We start from the raw sequence: 20,402 nt of genomic DNA on the forward strand, positions 1-20,402 counted from the left end.
CCAACCGGAATAACTTATTAGAAGAAGGCAATAACAGTACTTAGCTTCACTCGTATCTTCGATTATGATCTATACTTCCATTGATAATTATGAAAAACTTAATTAGATAGTCAACTAATCCGTATAAATTTCAGATCGGTTTGACAGCTACGCACTAAATAGTAATATACTTTTAGTAGATTATTAAATTGACGGATCATACTACTTCATCGGAAAATAGAGCTTTTGCAGCTATAAAGAGTCTCTTATTTACAACAATTACAAAATTCTCGATATCTAATATCTAATTGACCAACAACGTGCAAATCATAACTTATTAGAAAATAATAATATACAGTTTTTTTTGATAAAAGCTTTTTACTGTACACTTTTTACATAACCGAACATCGATTTGCATTGAAACTCAAGCGTACGTGGTCAAACTTGCCCAATCGTCGGTCCATAAAAGTTCCGGGCGTCGAGTGAACGCAACCCACCATTACGTTTCTCCGAGCAAAGAACGCAGACGCGGAAAATTGATCCGAGTCGCGCGAAAGCTCCATAGCTACGCGCGCGGGGAAACGTCGCGAGTGCGCCGGAGAGATAAGCGAAAGCGCGTGCGCCAACTCGACGAGGCGGAGCTTTCAACGCCAGCAAGTAGCCGAGGAGGGGCAGCAAACTCTCGGGGGAGAGAGGGATTAATTGATGGAATCATTTTGGGGATCATGAGGCTATTTATTAGTGGCTTCGAGATCGCGAGTGCGTTTAACGTTGTGCGCGTAGATGTCGACGTGTAGGAAATTTCGCGACGTGTAATTGCATCTTCACTCGTTGATTTGATAAATACGCGACTTGATTGATTTCTAAATTAATTGATTGATAAGGTAAAAATAACGCGGAATAAGCGGCGAACAAGAGCATTTCGAGGGGTTGCGCTCTGAAATTGCAGACGGACAGGTGTTACATTATTCTCACGCCGTATATACGTACGCGAAGTTGTGTGAAGCGCCCTGAAAACCGGACGTGAGAGGACCGATCAGTTGGCGCGTCCCTCCGAAATTTCATTTGCGCCGCTGCTGCTGCTTCGACAACACGCAGCGTCGAAAAATTGCCCAACGTCCCTCGCTCTCGCACGCGCGCACGAGAGAGAATAAAAAAAATTAGAGAGCCGCACACGAACGCCTTGTAATTGCATTATCGACATGCACGCGTGTACGCGCCGAAAATGGAATACGGAATCTCGCGAGAGCGTTCTCTTGCAAAGAGCATATTGCCTTGGCAAGATTCGCATGTTGTTTTATTGCTCCCTTTCCGTTTTGTTATTGATTTGCGGAGGAAAGCTTCCGGCATATAGTCAGAGAGAATATTTATTTGCACTGGAGGTGGATTTTCATGGAACAGATTTTTTTTTCTTGTTCGTGGGTTTGCAGCGTATGGCGTACTGTTAATTAAAAGCTACAGAATATATTGAAAATATTTTTATCGCTGAAGCTTTCAAAATAGGTCAGTCCGTTCACTAGTTTTTTTTCATATACGCGGCATATGCAAAGTCAACAGTCCTCTGATTAAATTCACCCGTCAAATTAAAAAAAAATCCCACGCAATATATATCAACTACCTATAAATCTCGAAAAAGCGTTTTTGCAGCAACGAAATAGCTCCAACACAAACTTCTACCTCATTCACTCTCATTCTCTCACAGTAGAAACGCTCAGAAGACAAAAGAGAGGGTAGAACAAAAAGGCGATAGGAGGAGAGGAGACAAAAAGCCATCGGGCATTCTATCGCGATAGCACACAACCAACTCGTTCCCCGTTTATTGCGCGACGTTCGTTAGATTTCATTAAGATGAGCCTTACTCCGTCGAAATAGACGAGGATCCCTCTTTATTGTTTTCACCTGTTTGTCACGCTCCCCCAGCGGTACGCGGCTGAAGCAAATTAAGAGATGCAGATCGCTAAATTCTTGATTATTAAAATTGACGCTTTTATCGCAGTAAATGAAGCTATTGCGCGCATTGTACTTGCTTTTCATTGTTCAGATTTAGAAAGGTAATTAATAGTGAAAAAATGATTTTTTTTTTAATAAAACTTATTTGTTTGATTCTTTCTAGAGAACTTTGATAAATTAGCTGAAACGTGATAGAGAAAACTTGACTGTTCAGCATTTGAAGCTGAAATTGGCAAGACGCTATAATTAACGGTATTCGTACGACTGGTTCACGAGACAAAATGAAAAAAGAGAAAGATAAAAATGTAAAAGAACGTAAGCGCTCGGGATCGAAAAGACGAAAGCGGAGCAACTTGAAAGTATACGAATCCCAGCGGTGAGCTGCCGGTGTGTCGTCGTGTCCCGTACAGCAAGAACCTGCGACAATCTGCGATCGAAACCATGAACGGCTCGGCGCGGCGCCGCGCGTACGCCTCGGCAAGGCCAATCTGGCGCCAGCGTAGACGCGCCACAAGTACGTTCGCGATAATCGGACTTGATCACAGAGCAACCCCATGCACGCCACGGGTAGAAATATAATAATGAAAAGTAACGTACCACGCCCACTGCATTTAGCGACGTTCCCCACCTCCCTCTCGCTCCTACATATACCTGCCACTTTCATTGTCCTTTGTTTCATTATTTTCTGCGCGAGCGCGGATGCGATGTCACCACCCTTCTGTTCCACCCTTCTGTGTGTGTGTGTGTGTGTGTGTGTGTGTCTGTGTGTGTGTGTGTGCGCGCGCGCGCGAGAGAGAGAGAGAGACTCCCCACTTGATACCGCGCACGCTCTTCAATCTTGTCGTCCCCGCGCACGCCGTTTACGGCTCCGCTTTATGTCGATTTTTCTTTTATCTTCTTATGGCGCTACCCGTGAAAAGAAGAATTCGCCCGGGGCGCGACGCTGATGGACAGAGTGAAAGAGAGTGAAAGACCAGCGATGCTGAAGACGCTCGTGGATCGCTCGATAGTCATTTTATCTTTCGATGATCGCTGATGCCTCAGTTTCCAGAATCTTTAAATTTGCCATTCGAACATCTTCAGACAGATGAAGGTGGTTTTCTCTGCTCTTCGAATGAAATGCCGAAGCAGTTCCTTTTTTGTCCGTTAATCCGTGAACATTAACGAACCAAACGATCAATGATTCCGGGCGTCGGGGTGCCAAAGCTCGAGGACAATGCGGAGATTTCTCAGATGACTGGCGTCAATTTGACAATAAAGTCGGCCAATCGAGAGCAAAATTAATTTTGAAAGCTCGCGCGCAGTCCCATATTATTCGCGACAAATGCGATCGACCTTCGGCAATAAAAGAACGAGAAAGAAGAAACGAATTTCCCTTTAATCACGAGCAGAAATCTCCGTTAAATGCCGTGAAGCGAGAGACAGAGCAGCCGGTAAACGCATTAGAGGCATTTCGAATAGAGTTAAGGACAATAAGTAGGCGTGTGCTTGTTGTCGTTCCCGTCCCCCGCCTCCATCCTGCACTGACACTACACGCCTGTAATCCCGACATCGGAGGGGGATACCGTGCCTATCGAAGGGCCTCCGCTTCTCTTTTCTTTCTGTAAGCCGGAGTTTATAAAGTCGCCGCTTGATTACACGCTGTTTAGACAGGATAAAAGAGTCGATAATGGTAGTTTTTCACGAGCTGCAGGTGCTGGTATTTCAAGTATGCTTATTTTGCTCAGTGAGATTTTTAAGCGTGAGTAGCTCATTTCGTATCGATCCGAAGTCTGATAATCGAAGGAAGAATGTTAATGTGAAAAGTATTATATAATTCATAAAGTAAAATAATATCCTTGCGAATGATGAATTTTATATTAATTACGTCAATTGTAATATCGCATTCACGTTTATGATTATAAATTGTATATACTACCTATTTCCATTTCAATGGAAATTCAACTGTCATTTTGAAGAACCTTAAAAAAATTAGTTATTTTTCCGTCACAACAGAATTATCTTCAGATTCTAACTATCTGGAAAGCTAAGAATCTATAATATAGATATTTATAATATCTATAATATCTCTTATCAAAGATATAATTAATAATTACTGATGAGTATATGCGCATATTGATCCTCGATTCCATTCTCAGAAGTGAAGAATCGATGCATTCGTCATTTGTGTACCAATAGCTTACGAAGTTACTTCAATTCTCTTCGACAGCGGAGACGAAAAATTGTGAATTCAGATCACGCTCAGAACTTACATTGAAGTTGCAGAGGCGTGATACTCCGGTACACCCACATTAGATTTTGCTTTGAAGAACTGCGCGAAGCAAAGTGTAGTAGGGGATAAACAATCGACAATTAACGAGAACTATAGAGGAATAATACAGAAATAAAAAAATGTTCCTTTGGAAGGTAACTGCCTTACGAGGTATACTGTCTACGGAGGAATGATTCGTGCACGAGCGCGCAGCCAGTTTAAAAGCAGAACAGAAGTGGCATCGCTCGCCAAGAAGCGCGTACGAAAACACGCGTGTGCCCGTCAATGAAAACTCCTTGGTTCGGTCGGGTCGCTCAATGCCCTTTGATTTTTGCCGTGGACACAGGCGCACATGCGCACACGTGCAAATCGAATCAGCGAGGAGCGGCTGGGATCGCCGACAATGTTATTTGTTAGCGCGCGGCCGCTTGAAACGAGGCCAGATTGCCCGGTGATCGAGTTAAGTGGCACGTGCTACAGCGACGCCGCGCGAAGCAGCAGCAACGCCAGAATTATTAATCGACTCTCGATGTCCGCGATTTGTCCTACGCTCCCTCTCGGCAACTTCGTTTCCAACATATGTAGCGAGAGAGAGAGAGAGAGAGAGAGAGAGAGAGAGCGCGAATTAGATGGCTATTGGACGCGATGAAAGGATTTTCCTGATTGAGCCTAACTCGGTTTTCCCTTTTGCCAGCGAAATTGTTTCCATTTTCGGCCGTTTAGTATGTGCAAAGTGCGCACGCCTCTCGCTCTCCGATGGGCGCAGCTGCGTTTGCTCGGTGTTCACGATTTTTCGGGAGCGCGCCCGTATTGCCCGTTTTGTCATATTCTATTGGCTTGGAACTGTTTGGTGCCTCGAAATCGACGGTACTCGTTTAACGTAGCTTTGCAAAATTGAAAAGTCGACGCCGTTAAGATACTTGCTCTTTTCCTTTGTTTTTTTTTTTTATTTTGTTGTTATCTCGTTAGGCCCGATTAGAAAACGGGCGAGAAAAATGTCCCTCGCACGCGGTCAAGGATCGTCGAATCAAAATGAAAATCGTCCGCTGTAGCTTCGACGACTCTCGAAGTACGGTAGACCGATGCGAAAGCGCAAAATACGAGACCGCACACGACCGATCGCAATCGCCGCTTCGTAACCCGACACCGCGAGGTCTCGAAGGGAAAAGGAAAAGAAAAAAAACGAGAACGGCGATTAATACGCGGCTAATCCTCAATTAACGCATCGGGCATTATACCCGAGCTCGGCAGCGTGGAAGTTAAACCGCGGTGGCGCGCGCGAGTCGCGTGCGAGTCATTAGGGCGCGAAACACGACTCTCGGTGGGTTTTTGCGCGATTTATATTTGAGCTTGATGCGCGATGGGGGCGGGGGGGGGGGGCAGGGGGGAGTGGTCTCGAAAGCTCGAGACGCGAGCGAGAGAGTGACACGCGGCGACGTCTTGACAGCTTGTTAGGCTAACGGCTCTCCTCCTGCCGTCTCGCGCGTTTATAACTTGACAGGCTGTGTGCACGCGGCGCGCGGCCGCCTGCGAGCTTTTCATTCTTTATATTAACGTATTGTTTTGCTTTTGGCTGAGTTTGGGTGCGGTTTGCTAAACTGCCTGCGTGAACGCTTCGTAGTGCTACAACGACGACAGATCGATCGTGAGGTGGCTATGAAGAATGCCGCGATCAATACCTGATGATATGCGTTGTGAAAAGTCATTTGCCGTGAAATTCTCACGTTTTATCGAAACCGCAAGTAATCGCATCTCCGAGCAAGTGTCGATCGGATGAATAATCGGACGAGCGACGCTTTTCGTCAAAGTATTATCGATGTTATTTCTAACTAAAAATATGCAAATGACGACAGTCGATTCGACGAATAACTTTCGACTGACGCCAAATTCACATATTACTACGCTGTTATCGGTAAACAAGGTCGAAGATAAGAAAAACAAAAAGCTATATAGACTCAACCTCCCTCGCTAGAAGAAAGCGGAAATCAGGCACGTGCCTGCGCCCTTAACACGGTAGCCCAACAATGAGCCAACGTGTACACAGCCTAATCTTTGCACATTTGCTCTACGCCGCCTATCATGTCAATCGATTCGCGCGCTCTAACACCCAATGAATCCTGATTAACAAGAGAAAGAAAAGAGAAAGGAATAAGAAAGAAAAGTAGGAAGATTGAGAGTCTTCCAATTAGCAAGACATTTTGCCCCCCGCCACGGTGTATCTGACTTGCAGCTGCTGCGGCAAAGTAATAATTATCGCGATGATACGTGCCGCAACGTGCGACAACGCGGCTCGCTAATTAGTCTTGTTATTTAGTTAGCAGAAAAGCCGAAGCGACGAGGCGAAAAGGAACGAGAATGAGATGATAGGCACACGCGACGACGACGACGACGATTACGTTCGAAAACTATATCTTGCGATCTGGATCTTGCATTCAACGCGTAAAAGACTCGAAACGTATAGGGCTTGGAATTTCGAAATGAACGAACGGGTTAATTATTCGAATGGCATTCGAATTATTCGAAACATTATCGTGGAATCATCTCGATAAAAGGAGCAGCTCTAACATCATCGAGAGCGACGTATCACGGCTGATGATTTTGCCCTTTTCGTGCATGCGTGGGTTGGCAGATAAAAAATGTGTGAGAAAGGGGTTCCGCGAGCGACCCAGGCGAACGAGAGATTCTTATCTCCACGACGTGTTTAAAAATAATTACCGTAGAAGATCTGATGATAGTCACGAAGTTGGGAAGGAGTGGGGGGGAGGGGGGGCTTGAGTGGACGTCAAGCTTGAAAAGCGCAGCTTTTTCTATCATTTCAATTTCACGCGTCAATTGATCGATCAGCACTCAAGAAATAAGAATTAAGGAATTAATCTAGCGAGCAACTACAATTATTCACATGAAAAATACATGAGAATTATTCAACGCTTCTTACCACACATTTTTTTTTCGTCTTTTGTCCAACTGTCTCGTTGTCGCGAGTCTTCCGGTGCATAAAGTCCGCGGTCGAGTGGCTCCTCTCAGGCCTCAACCACTCCATCACCGGCGCTTAAAGAAAGTAAGGTCTGAAGACTCGCGTATACAGTCCACTTTCCCTTCTCTTTGCTCGGGCTCACTTGATTTCTAAGGGTCGCGCTCGCGACGCACACTTGCAACTTCCGCGCGCTCGTGCACCGCACGCGTGTGGGAATCGTCGCTTATTGTTTTCGAGTGCGAAACGCGATACGCAAACGCGACGCGCGTCCTGTATTCCGCGCGAAGCGATTAATCGATCGCGCGAGGAAGATGCATCGCGTGAGAACGAGAGATAGTCAATTGCGGATTTGGTTTATCGGACTTGGTGGCGCGATGAACAAAAAATTGATTATTTCATAAGTCTTTGTTTTCCGGTATGACGAATGCGGATAACGTACTGATATCGTTCGGGAATCCCTTGAACGATAATCGTTCTTTTGGTCGCTCTACGCGCTCGTGCTATCGCTGTGACTTTTCAATTTGTTCTTCAACTTGGTGCGTTTTTTTTATTAATTGTCAATCTTTTTATCCGTGCGCTGCTCACTTAAAAATATCATCAAGATGTCAGATTTTTTAGGACTTTTAAAAAGTTCTTTTTATAAATCTCGATTGATTTGAAAGTTTCGAGTTTTCTATGAATTTTGAGACTTTCGGTGCACTTAAAACATTTTTACCGATTCAATGTGGCTTTCGTTAAATAATCATTATATAATTATATAACAACCATTTTATTAATTGTTAACGGGAATGGCTTCTTATGTAAAGCTCTCACTTCAATCAATGAATTTTTGTCTCATCTACGGTCATAACAATGAAAATGGCAAAATGAGATTCTAATAATCTATATAATTATTGTCTTTTGATTGTTTAATATAACTTTCTGCGACTCACCTCCAAAGTTGAGCTTGATTATTAAAAAAAAATAAGAAAAGAAAGATCACGATTTTTACTGATGAACAATTTCAACATTTCAATTTATGTTTAGAAAATTTTTTAAATTATTTTGTGTTTCATTGATATGCATTTGTTACTTTTCATCAAACTCATATTTCATCTTAGGGTTGAATATTATTAAATATACAGCAAATAAGAAGAAAGGTTTATGGCAGCTTTATATAATTTTAATTATTAACTACTTTACTGTGAATAGATTTATCGAAAAAACGTAAACAAGCAGATAAAAGGAAAACAGGAAAATTAGAAAGCAGAAGAAAATGGATGATATAGAAAGAAAAATACAGAAAATGGAAAAAGGCAGAAGAATAAAAAAAAAAGCAAAAAAGCAGACTAGGAAGAATGGTTAGATGATGAAAAGAAAAAAAGAAAAGGACTCAGTGTTGTTGATGAAAAAAGAGCCGAAATAGGAAGAAGAAAACGAGGTAAAGGAATGGATGAAGAATGAATTAAAAATACAACTAAAGGAAGTTAGAAAGTTTAACGAAAGATATTGGCTAGAATTCAGGACAAAGAGAGAAAGAGAGAGAGAGAGAGAGAGAGAGAGAGAGAGAGAGAGAGAGAGAGAGCGAGGGAGAATTAAGGTATGGGAAAAGGAGAGCGAGCTTTACACAAGAGGAAAAGTAATAGTGGATGAATGTTTGACCTTTGAGAAGACAAAGGTAAAAGGGAAAATGTTGAGGGCGGCGGACAGGATCAATGGTGTCTGCGAGGAGCTCAGGCTAAGGCTAGAGATTGCTGTGGAAAACAGGAAAATGGTAAAAAATGGGAAGAATTACGTAAGAAGAGGAGGAAAATTCAGGAGAGTGTAAGGGTGAGAAAGAGAGAAAGTGGTGATAGGGGAGTGAGTGGGGAGAGGAGAAGAAAACTAAACACATAAACACAGACAATTAAACTACACACATACACACACACACGCACGCGCGCGCACACGCACACGCACACACACACACACACACACACACACACACACACACATATATATATATATATGTGAATTTCATCGTTTTTTCTTTAAATAAAAAGTGTTTTATCAAATTTAAATTGTGGTTGGCTATAAAAAAATTTGTTAATGATATATTTTTTAAGAGAATACTCTGTAGTAGCTTATTTATAATTATTTATGGCAATCCGAAATTGCCTAAAATTTTATATAATTATATTCTCGGCGTATATTTTTCTATAGAATATAATAATCATAATTGTGATTTCGAATAGAAAAATATATTATCATTTCATCGGTGTTAATAGCACTATCTTGAAAAATAAGTACAACTGAAAAATCTTTAAATTCCCTCATTACTTTGATCAATCGTCTGATTGTATCTACGATTAAAAAGTTATCGTATCTTATCTATATAAATGACTATAAATTAATTGCAGAAAACATTTGTAGTGTTTTCATAACTGCAAAGCAAATTTACTTACTATACTGAACACTTTCATAATTAAAAATGAAAGTTATTTTCGGTGTAATGGTACTATGTACAGTAAAATCTTATATTATACAAGCATCACCAATGATTCACAAAAATGTTGAATTAGGCGAAAGCTTGCCAACGAATGAAGGTAATACGCTATTTATATACTGAAAACTGATTGATGAATAGGCTCAAAATAAATGTAATTGAAATGTGAATTTTATATTTTTGTAATACTCCCTCAAAGATCAGGAAATCACAGCATTCAACGGTTACATTCCTACTGCTGGAATTGGTATCCATAAATATCATAACGCTCAAAGGCAAAGCTGGAATGATGCTCGAAAAACTTGTCTAAACGAAGGAGGTAAATAGCAATAAGTCCAATATTGTTCCCAAAAATCGGTTATAAAATTATGTTCTCAAGACGTCAGTCACCTAATTTTGACTAAAGTAATTGTCATCAGATAAAATAGAAAATTTTTCTTAATATTTTGAAATAATTTAATAGACAAATTTATTTATTATCATATTCGTAAATTGTTGTCTATGTAACATTATCGTTCGCCATGTAATTACTTTTTGATAAATTTTAAATGCTCCACAGGACATTTAGCTGTTATCAATTCAGTTGCAGAAGAGTCACTGATTATAAAGTATATGAACATAACTGGCAACATATCTGTAGATCAATTCTGGATTGGTATCCACGAGCTCTTCAAAAAAGACGAGTGGATATCGGTAAAAGATGAGAGATTGGATGCGATCGGTTACACGCATTGGATGGCAGGTCAACCTGATGGCACTCCGAACGAACATTGTTTGACTATTACTCCGCATGGCATGAATGATTTCGTTTGCGACCACCCATTATATTTTGTGTGTGAACTGTAGTTCCAATGTTTCTGTATATTTATTTTTTTTAAACTACCGCGTAATAAAGTGTTACATTTATTTTTTATATGGTAATTGTCATCGATCTGATTATTACAATTATTATATAATCAAATAATTCAAACAGCTGTGCGTAATCTTTTAGCTGATTAAATATGTTTTCCTCTTAAATATAAATAATTGTCGTAGATATAGTAATCATTAAATATCAAATTTGTAGTTTTTTTGTTTATCACTTTTTGTAACATATTCTTGGAATCATGGAATGGTAGTGATTAATTTCACCATTCGAACTACCTCATTTGGAAAAATGCACAAAAAAGACAGTAACTTATCTGGATAATCAAACTTATAAATTATTTTTTTTCACTACAAGCGAGTATTAATAAAAATATTTTACACTTGAGCTTGTTGAGAATGAGTTTACCTTTGTGTTACGTCATTGCTTCAATGTCAGACCAGAAATGCCTCGACTATTTCACGAGCTTTTTTTTCATAATTTAAATGGATCTTTTATGCCTAAAGGCGAAGGTTTGTATGATAACATGAGCAATTTTCAAACATTGTGCATCAGAATTCAACGACGAAACATCTTAGGCATAAATTCACGCGAGACTGTTACGTTTTTCACTTTGGGATTTTTGAGTTGTGAGAGCGTGAGGCTGCATGTCAGCTGTTGAAACAATTAAATGAAATATCTGTATGAACGGTAATAAATAATAAAGTACAGATTTATAAAATAAAAAAATTTATAAAGTACAGATTTATAAAATATTTATTTTGGCATTGATAAATATTTTCATGCCATTTCAAACGAATTACGAAAAAGTTTGTTGTCATATACTTTCATATTACCTGATATCATTGTGTGTATATGCCTGGAGATTTTTATTTCTGAATAATGATGAGGGAATCACAGAAAGCCTGTAGTAGATCGATGCAAGATAATTCACGCTTTGCACAATAATCTTCATAAGAGCGAAATATGTATTAAAAAAATATTCGTTACTGGGCAGTGTATCAGTTATGTTATTATTGAGAGTAATGATACAGCTACGAATAAAAGATATCGTATATTTAATTGTTATATGTGCCAAACATTTTTTATCCGTATGAGATTGATTGTCACGTAGAATTGAGTCTGGATAAGATCTTAATTTTTTTAAATGCAATTACATTTTTAAAAGCAATGAATAACATTGCATATTATTTATACCGGATATATATACTCACATACACATACGTTTCAACATATATTGATATTTGAACAGACAATAAAGTAAAATTACAACAATTTTCTTTTCAAAAATTTAGTATAAATTAATATATGGAAAAGCGAATAAAGTTTCAATTCTGATCAATCAAAACTTTAATATTCATTAGGTAATTTTTGTCTAGGTATAGACATAAATATTCTAAGAATTAAATTTATTTTCGAATATCCTAAATGTAGATTAAGATTATAGCTTACAATAAAGTTGAAGGCTATATCTTTGGCTTGAATATTATGTCATTGAAATAGATTTAAAGAGGTGAAGGTTTCTAAATCACAACATTGTTTTCTATCTAACTTTTTTTATTTCACTTAATAGAAATAAAGTATACTGATTTAAAAGTCAACATTACTTATATAAATTTAAAAATGAAATACAATATTTCACATAATTTGAATACATTCTTAATATTTATAAAAAACAAATTAATAAATCGTTTAAAAACTATTTTATGCTGTTAGCATAAAAACAAAATATCTGATTATATTAAAACAGTTCTTTTTTGTTATTGTAAAAATCAATAAAATCCAAATTAATTAAGTCATACCACTAAGTATCTTCTATTTTTAAAGTAGAAACATATAATCAAGAGATAAAATGTTTATTGTACAAAAAAATTTTCAAATACAAGCTATCAAATTTAATAGTACATTATTTTGTTAAACTAAATCACTTAAATTATGTTCAAACATTGTACAGTTTTTGTTTTGTTAATTGTTAAACAATGTAGTATTTCTGTGAAAAGAATATAAATACTTAGTCATTGTCCAATTTTTAAATACTTAAGTATTTCTTTAAAAAAATATTTACTGTCATATGGTAGCATATACAACTTTGAGCTTCAGTCTCCATTTTTTTTCTTGTTTTTTATCTTAAACAATCTTTGAACACAGTTAAACTTCGTTGAGTATGAAAATTACTTTGCTAGAAGACTCGATCTTGATAACTTGTATCAACAGCACTGGAACTTTGCTTGGCTTGTCCACCTGGCACTTGATGATGTGGATGTCTCATATGTCCTGGTCTTCTTGGTGGAGCTAAGTATTCAAACATACTTTGTGTGTGTTGTGCCAACATTTTACTCAAGTCACAAGGCATAGGGTCAGTCCAGAAAAAGTCATGATTTAAAGCAGAATCAGAGTCAAATCTTTTACTTGGATCAAGGATCAGCAATTTGTCAAGTAAATCACAAGCATATGGGTCTTTTACATATGGCTTCAATCTGTCTTTAACCTATAAATTAAAAAAATGATGAGTATTTTCTACTTTTAAACCAAACAAAAGGTTTTCAAAATGTTTTGCTTACTTTTCGTTTTTGCCCTAAAAGTAATTCCATCTTATTGAACAAATCTAATTTTTCTACTCCAGGCCAAACGTCTGGAGTAATAGAACCACAAAGTTGTGATATTAAAGTTAACTGCTGCTGTTCTGTATTCCCCTGCATGATTGGTGACCTTATAATAGTATAACAATTAATATCAATTTCACTACTAACAATTTATATAAATTGAATTAAATTAAATTAAAATTTTATTATTTTCACATACCTTGTCCACATTTCAGCCATAATACAACCAGCACCCCACAAATCCACTGGTGGCCCATAGTTGCGATCACCTAATAATAATTCCGGAGGTCTGTACCAAAGGGTAACTACTCTGTTTGTATAACGGTTAGCTTGTCCATTTTTATTTATACTGAATGCTCTTGCAAGACCAAAGTCAGCTAATTTTAAAATACCATTTTTTGTAATAAGGACATTTGCAGCCTTCATGTCTCTATGCAATATCTAAAATATAACATACTTTAATAGTAAATCATTCCAAAAGCTTTAGTTAGGAATATTATGTCAACCTTATTACTGTGAATGTAGTACAGCCCATTTAACAATTGTTGCATTACTTTCTTTATTTCTCCTAAACTAAATTTGACATTTGCATTTGACAATAAACCAGCAAGGTCATGTTCACAAAAATCAAAGATGAGATAGAATGTGGAGCGATATTTGTTATACTGAGTTGCTAAAAGAATATATATGTAACATGAATAATTATTCAAAAGATAGAAACAGATGAGTAAATAAATTTTAATGTACCTTTCGTCCTACAAATTTCTATCAGGTTTACAATATTTTCATTCTTTAAAAGTTGTAGAATCCTGATTTCACGTAAAGCTGTGATTGGAAACTGTAAAATGCAATAAATATGAAATGCAAAATAATTTGTACAAGAAAATTTAATCATTTATTTTGATAACTTACACCTTCTTTTTCATTATCCATGAGTACTTTTTTCATAGCGACAAATTTTTTACTGTTTGATTTATCTCTTGCTTTGAACACCTCTCTGTTATTAACAAAAAAAAATTAATTTCGAACATTTAGTTTTTCATATTAGTAAGCATTTTCAGACAAAACGTATATCTACAGAATTTGTCCGAATGGGAGTTGTGGGTATTTATTGAATAATTAATAAATATATTAATTAATAATTAATAAATAGTAAAAATAAATGCATTTTCATGAATAAAGATTATGTGCAAAGTACTTTGAAGCCAAGAAACTTTGCTGTTTTGTTATAATAAAAGTTAATATGTCTGCATAGGTTATGTAAGAAATATGTAGTAATATAATTTTCAATATCGTAGCTTAAAAAAGTTAAAAACATAATTAGTAAAATTTAAAGTTGAAGTATTTTATTCACTTCAAATGTCATGTATATTCATAAATTATAAAAATTAGAACAATTTCAAAAAATATTACAACACAATAACGGTGTTATACGTAATATTAGAATATTTTGACTTTTGAATATTGCAATGATGAAACATACAATCCAAGGATAAATAGTAATTTTCAATAAAACTCACCCAAAGGTGCCCTGTCCAATTTTGGCAACTTTTTCATACTTGGATGCTTCATCGCAGTAGGGAAAATCGAATTCCTCAATGTATTTTTCTTTCTCTTTAAGATTCATAACGAAACTGTACAAGTTTCGTTATAAAAATAATTATTTTTACGCGAATTCGCTACAGACAAACAAGTTGGCCCACTAAAAACATTCACAGCTGTAATAGAATTGCAAATTTGCGATCACGCACTCGGTACGCTTGGTACTGACGGTACTATACGTACTTTTATGATACTTCGCTAGAGAGCGGTGGACTGAACACCAACGAATATATTGACGACTCTCTTTCAACTAACTGAATATACGTCAACCTAAGCAAAGATGAACAGACTATAGTGAATACGCAGCTGCCAGCGCCACGACTGCAGCCTTCATAAGAACGGGGCCTTAACTTACAAATTTACTTCATTAGTTTTATTGCTGTGTTAGTTATATTACTTTCTATTTCTTACCTGTTCACCTTCGCTTCAAACTAATCTAAAACTAAACACCTAAGGGAAGAATTATTCTGAGGCGACGCCCAGGGTTTTTTTGTATTCATTGACAGGTTCCCGCTAAATTATCATAGTATTTCTGCTAATTGACAATTAAGTAATAATATTATATATGAGTAAATAAAAAAAGTACAGTTTTGAAGCTGAGAATCGTGAAGTTGTTCAATGCTGCATGGTTTCCAGATAAATTTTTTCTGGATGATTAGGTAAGAACAATCAAAAAATTCCCGGTGAACAATGAAAAATTTCACTGTGACTATATTTTTTCAGAAATAAAAAAATCTGATATATTGATGCAAAGTAACAGAATTTTCAAATGGTTATAAGATCTGAACAAGTTCCTAAGTCAATAAAATTAAGGGTTTCCTGGGAATGAAATGAGGGTCGTTCCGCAGACTATAATAATAATAATACCTACGCCGTAGGAAAATGCATTAACGGAGCCCATACTATTGTAAGAAACAGTGAGGGGTGACAATGAATCGTCTGTCCCAGACTGTTGCTACGTGTCCAGCCGACTTGATATTGTTCTCAAGAATTTTCGATAAATTGCCTTAGGGAAAGATACCAACATAATAAACCTAATTGGGATTATTGCTAATGAACTTTGGCATCGCCCATCGAACTTGTCAGATTGTAAAAGTTAAGCAGTCACCGACAAGGCCATCGGTTCAAGCTGGCGCCTTTATTTGACTGTACGAGGGAATCCAAACAAGTTCAGTTTTTGTATTTTATCTACGAAGTTTAATACCAACAATTATTACGCAGGATCGAACTTTCAATGTTGCTAACTGAAAAATTGCGTTATCGCGTGAGTGACTGAAGATATATTTTTTTAATCCGGGAAATCACAATTATTAATTTTGATACGATGGTTTTGAAAATCCATTTTTGTTTTCAAGAATGTTCACTTTAATTTTCATACAATTAATAAATCAATAAATAATTTAACTAATAGTTAAATATAATAAAAACAAGTAAACATGAATATTCTTCATAAACACTTAATGAAGTTACAACACTTTCATGTCTACAGATATTTCATTTAAATAATCTGAATTGTAAAGACCTGTTGGAGTATAATTTATGATGATACTTGAATACTTCCACATTTTACTTGTCCATCTGAAACAGAACGCAAGAAATTTTTCACAAAAACGCGAATGAACACGTTCAAATTTGCGAATGGAAATTCGTTCAAATTGTTCTAATGTTATGATATGGAAGTAATGTTTTAGTTATGGATGCAGTATGTATTAAAATAATGGTTATAAATGTTATCGAATGATTATGAGTGCATCGTTAAAAAAAATGGAAATTCATAGAATGTTTATTCTAATCAACACGCACTTGAACCTTTGCACCAACGACCTTGTCCCGGATTCTGGCTGCTGTAGCTGTAAGAGTAGGAGTAAGAGTTCTCGTACGAGTCAGGTTCAAATTGCATTCCAGGCTTTAGTATTTGCCTGCGGATCTAAAAGGATATTAGTTGAAAATGTACTATTTCACGGAGGAGAAAGTGAAACTAAATGACCCGCTTTCCCCAAACTTGGCTATTTCATTGTGTAACTGACTAATCGGTTTTCAGAGGTCATCGTTTATCCTATGGAAAGGAAACGTGGGGGATCCTACGTTTTCTTTTTTTTTCACCAATTTTTTCACCAATGATTCCACTTTCGCGAAAGTCATTTTGATAGACCAAAAGAGCTAATTTAAGGGATTTAAAAAGTATCGGGCACAATGTCAGCGCTTGTGGAAGACAGAATACCTTCAATCGTTTCTATTTTAACTTGGCCAATGGAAATAAAATTGTGTTATTTCTCGAATTTAGTGTCAATTATATTTTTCAGCATCTAATTAAGAATATTGACTATTCATTATACTTAAATTTTCAAATTAATAAAGTATAATATTGCAGCAATTAATATTTTGATTGGAGTGAATCGCATACATAATATTTTGATGTATGTGTTTGAAAAAATTGATAAGTATTGTATATTTTCAAGTCTCACTCTATAGTGTGCGTCATCTTCTTCAACTGGCATACACTGGCCGAACTATAAAGCAATATTCTACATTACAAATTAAATTAAACAGTTAGATAGATCGAAACAAAAAAAAATCATAGGATGACAGTAACAGTAAACCAAATTTCGAAGTTATTAGAATTCATTTTTTCGGGCAATAGATGAAAGATGTTTTTTATAACAAAACAAAGGTATTTTCAAACGAAGTGTAGCACTTACGACAAAAAGGTAAAGCGCAACGACAATAGATGACTTGAACATGATGTACTATTTGTTTAATCCACTTCAAATTGTAACAATAACAAGCTGCACTCCTTCCTTTTTATAGAGAATCTGACGATTATTAAACAAACTTTGCGCTTGACAATAACGAGTTTTCACTCATAACAGGATGTCCAATTATCTTAATAATCGAAAATTACAATCTTTGTCATACGAGGAATGTTTGAATTCACGCCCGAATACCAGAAATTTATCGTGAACAAGGTTTCTTTAAGTTATCATCTTTTATAAATATTTGAAGATTTTCATGTCTAGTATTCACTTCATATATTTATAGGAATAATCGTCAAAATTTTAAATAATAAAGTCTAAATGTATGTAATTTATAAAAAGCAAATTTATTAGTTTTACACTTTTTGTCCGTAACAGTGTAGGATATTTTTATGGTTCAATATATATCGCCAAAGAAATGATAATCTTTGTTCGGGTTTTTCGCTCCATTCGCTTGAGTGCATTACAAATATCCATACTAGAATCTATCAAATTTTCACACTTATATCAAACTATACTATTTCAATAAATTCATAATTTTTCCACTTACTTCCTCGTACAGTTGTAAAAAATTGAATTTATTGACGGTAAGTACATGTAATAACAAATCTGTAGTGCCGATATGAATATGTAAATTCGCGTTAAACACGTATCGCTCACGAACATTTTATTATGTAAGAACCAATTAAATGTAGTGAAATATTCGCCATTGAAATTTCCAATAAAATTGAACTTTTAAGAATATTATATTAAATTAAATAGAGTGAAATGTTTTTGCAGCAATATATTTAATTTTTAATTCTTTACTCTACGAAATAAAAGAAAAATATTACTTAAGTATTATATTTATAAGATTGCCGTTTACACTGTCAATCAATGTAACTTACCGCGTTGATAAGTAAATCATGTTCAGTTAGAGAGGATATGAATATTACGGGTAAAATATAACGAAATATAAATGCTTGTGAACATTAGTGACTTTTTATTATTTCCTACTATTAACAATGTGTTAAGTGCTGCATACTATGCTACGCAATTTTCTATTTTCTTACTTGCCCATCTGAAACAGAAACCAGTAAATTTTTGATCAAAGAGCACCGATTTAATATTTTTTGTTTGCTCATAAAGACAGCAAGAATTCGTGCATATGAATTTTACGACTAAATTTGAAAAGATTCTAGTTTCAATAAATGCTCAAGTTTCTGCGATTTATTTACATCGTAGTTTGAAAAGAAATCAAATTTAACTATTTATATTGTTATTACGAATTTACGTACCTGACCCATCCCACCCATTCCACCACCCCCCATGCCTCCCATACCCTGGTTACCAGGATTCATCAGTTTCTCGCCAAAACCAGTGAAAGTGTGAGCCATATCAACTCCAGCTTTTATAGGGATGTTCATCATATCTCCAGGCATTGGCATTTGCCTGCGAAACTAAAATATTTTACAATTTGAATAAGTTCAGCAGTGTGCATGTATATCAAAATTATTATATGCTTTGAACATTTAATAAATATTTCTCACTAAAAAATATTGTCAATATTTACCCTATCGTGTTCTGCACTCTCTTTTGCTGGCATACATTGGGCGAACTGGAAAAAATATTTTGTTGTAGATAACATAATATAATTAATCAATAGAAACTTAATTTAATAGGTTCTGTAATTATAGAAATAAAATTTTCAGTTGTATAGTTAATGAATAACTGAAATATTCTATTTGAAGTCAAAGATAATGATGTACAGGTTGAATTAGATACTTACAGCGAAAGCGCAAAGTGCAATGACTGCGATTGACTTGAACATCTTGTACTGTTTGGTCAAGTTCAAACTGTAATATCAAGCTACATGGCTTCGTCCTTTTTATATAATTTTTAAAAAATCGCACGGTTATTAAAAAAATATCGCGCATGCTGTAACGAGTTTTCTCTCATAACAGGATGCATCATCTTAATGAGTCGAGATTGTGATCTTTGACTGTTACACACGCCAACTTTAACTGTGCACCCGCGAATATCTGAGAGCACCGTGATACCTCAATCGCTGACATTAACTTATGACAACTTTAATTACATCCGCGCACTTAACAATTGACATTTTTGTGATTGTTTGGTGGTGTTATGAAATTTTGCCGAGCTCGCGTGTCTTGTTAGATATGGATCAAAGAAACAAAATTTCGCAATCGCCTTCGTGAATTTGAGGTACATGGCCAATAATAATGTTTACGTCACTGCAAATGTTCTTTCGTGCAGTATACATGTTTTTATTACATATCAAAACTACACTTTTTACGTCACCTGTTGAGTTGTCATTTCAATTATAATTTCGATCTATGAACTGTCTTATGCCAAACTGATGTATTTGGATTGTAGGTAAAACAATAAATGTGTTAATATATTAGTTAAAAATATTTTATTGTAACAACAACTAGGATCAGCCAGTACACTCATAAAAATCCTTGGTAGCACAGCTTAACATCATTCCATCCGTCGCCTTTTATGTTCGCTTTCATCCCATGGAGAGGTAGTTTAGCTTAATACAATGTTAAAGTAAATGCTCAACTCCAATATAACGTTGAGATTATCCTTTTTGGTAAAAGTAGGGAAATAAATGTCACATTCTGAGTTGTATGATGGAGTTATGTGATTTGTTAAGAAAAAGCTGACTTCGTTGAAAATACGCACGTTATATAAGTTTGCGTAAAAAGAAATTATATGTTACTGTGAAAATGTTTTGTTTATAAATCAAAGAAATAAATAAATCAACTACCATTTTTATAAAAAAAATCTTAACATAATTAACAAAGATTCCTTAGATTCATAAGATTAGAGGAAAGATTGTTACCTCAATCTCCAATTTTTACTTTAAACTTTCGTAACTTGTAAATATGGGTACGACATTCTTTTCAATGCAAAAATTTATTTAACTCTCTACTACAGTCAATTGTACATTATATT

General features: G+C 35.8%; 2 protein-coding genes across 5 annotated transcripts; one reads left to right on the top strand and one right to left on the bottom strand.

Annotated features, from left to right (window-relative positions):
- The first annotated feature begins 9,562 nt into the window (after positions 1-9,562).
- Positions 9,563-11,173, top strand: LOC131672594 (hemolymph lipopolysaccharide-binding protein-like). The gene is made up of 3 exons (XM_058949933.1): positions 9,563-9,718; positions 9,818-9,937; positions 10,178-11,173. The coding sequence occupies exons 1-3, from the start codon at positions 9,604-9,606 to the stop codon at positions 10,462-10,464; spliced, it is 522 nt and encodes a 173-aa protein (XP_058805916.1). The 5' UTR covers positions 9,563-9,603; the 3' UTR covers positions 10,465-11,173.
- Positions 11,174-12,228: 1,055 nt separating this feature from the next.
- Positions 12,229-14,926, bottom strand: LOC131672588 (cyclin-dependent kinase 9). 4 transcript variants are annotated; one of them, XR_009302632.1, is made up of 8 exons: positions 14,607-14,862; positions 13,999-14,083; positions 13,834-13,924; positions 13,593-13,759; positions 13,286-13,527; positions 13,045-13,192; positions 12,549-12,971; positions 12,229-12,473 (listed from the first exon to the last, which is right to left on the bottom strand). XR_009302632.1 is itself a non-coding variant. In XM_058949925.1 (8 exons), the coding sequence occupies exons 2-8, from the start codon at positions 14,711-14,713 to the stop codon at positions 12,663-12,665; spliced, it is 1,149 nt and encodes a 382-aa protein (XP_058805908.1). In that variant the 5' UTR covers positions 14,714-14,788; positions 14,872-14,926; the 3' UTR covers positions 12,229-12,662. The 4 variants fall into 4 exon arrangements, 3 of the variants coding, with proteins under 3 accessions (XP_058805908.1, XP_058805909.1, XP_058805907.1); XM_058949925.1 differs by adding an exon at positions 14,872-14,926 and having other exon boundaries at positions 12,229-12,971; positions 14,607-14,788; XM_058949926.1 differs by adding an exon at positions 14,872-14,896 and having other exon boundaries at positions 12,229-12,971; positions 14,607-14,804.
- Between the last annotated feature and the right edge of the window lie 5,476 nt (positions 14,927-20,402).

The sequence above is a fragment of the Phymastichus coffea genome, unplaced genomic scaffold (assembly GCF_024137745.1).
Source record: "Phymastichus coffea isolate CEN01 unplaced genomic scaffold, Cenicafe_Pcof_1.1 PCOF00154, whole genome shotgun sequence".
NCBI classification, from domain to species: Eukaryota; Metazoa; Arthropoda; class Insecta; order Hymenoptera; family Eulophidae; genus Phymastichus; species Phymastichus coffea.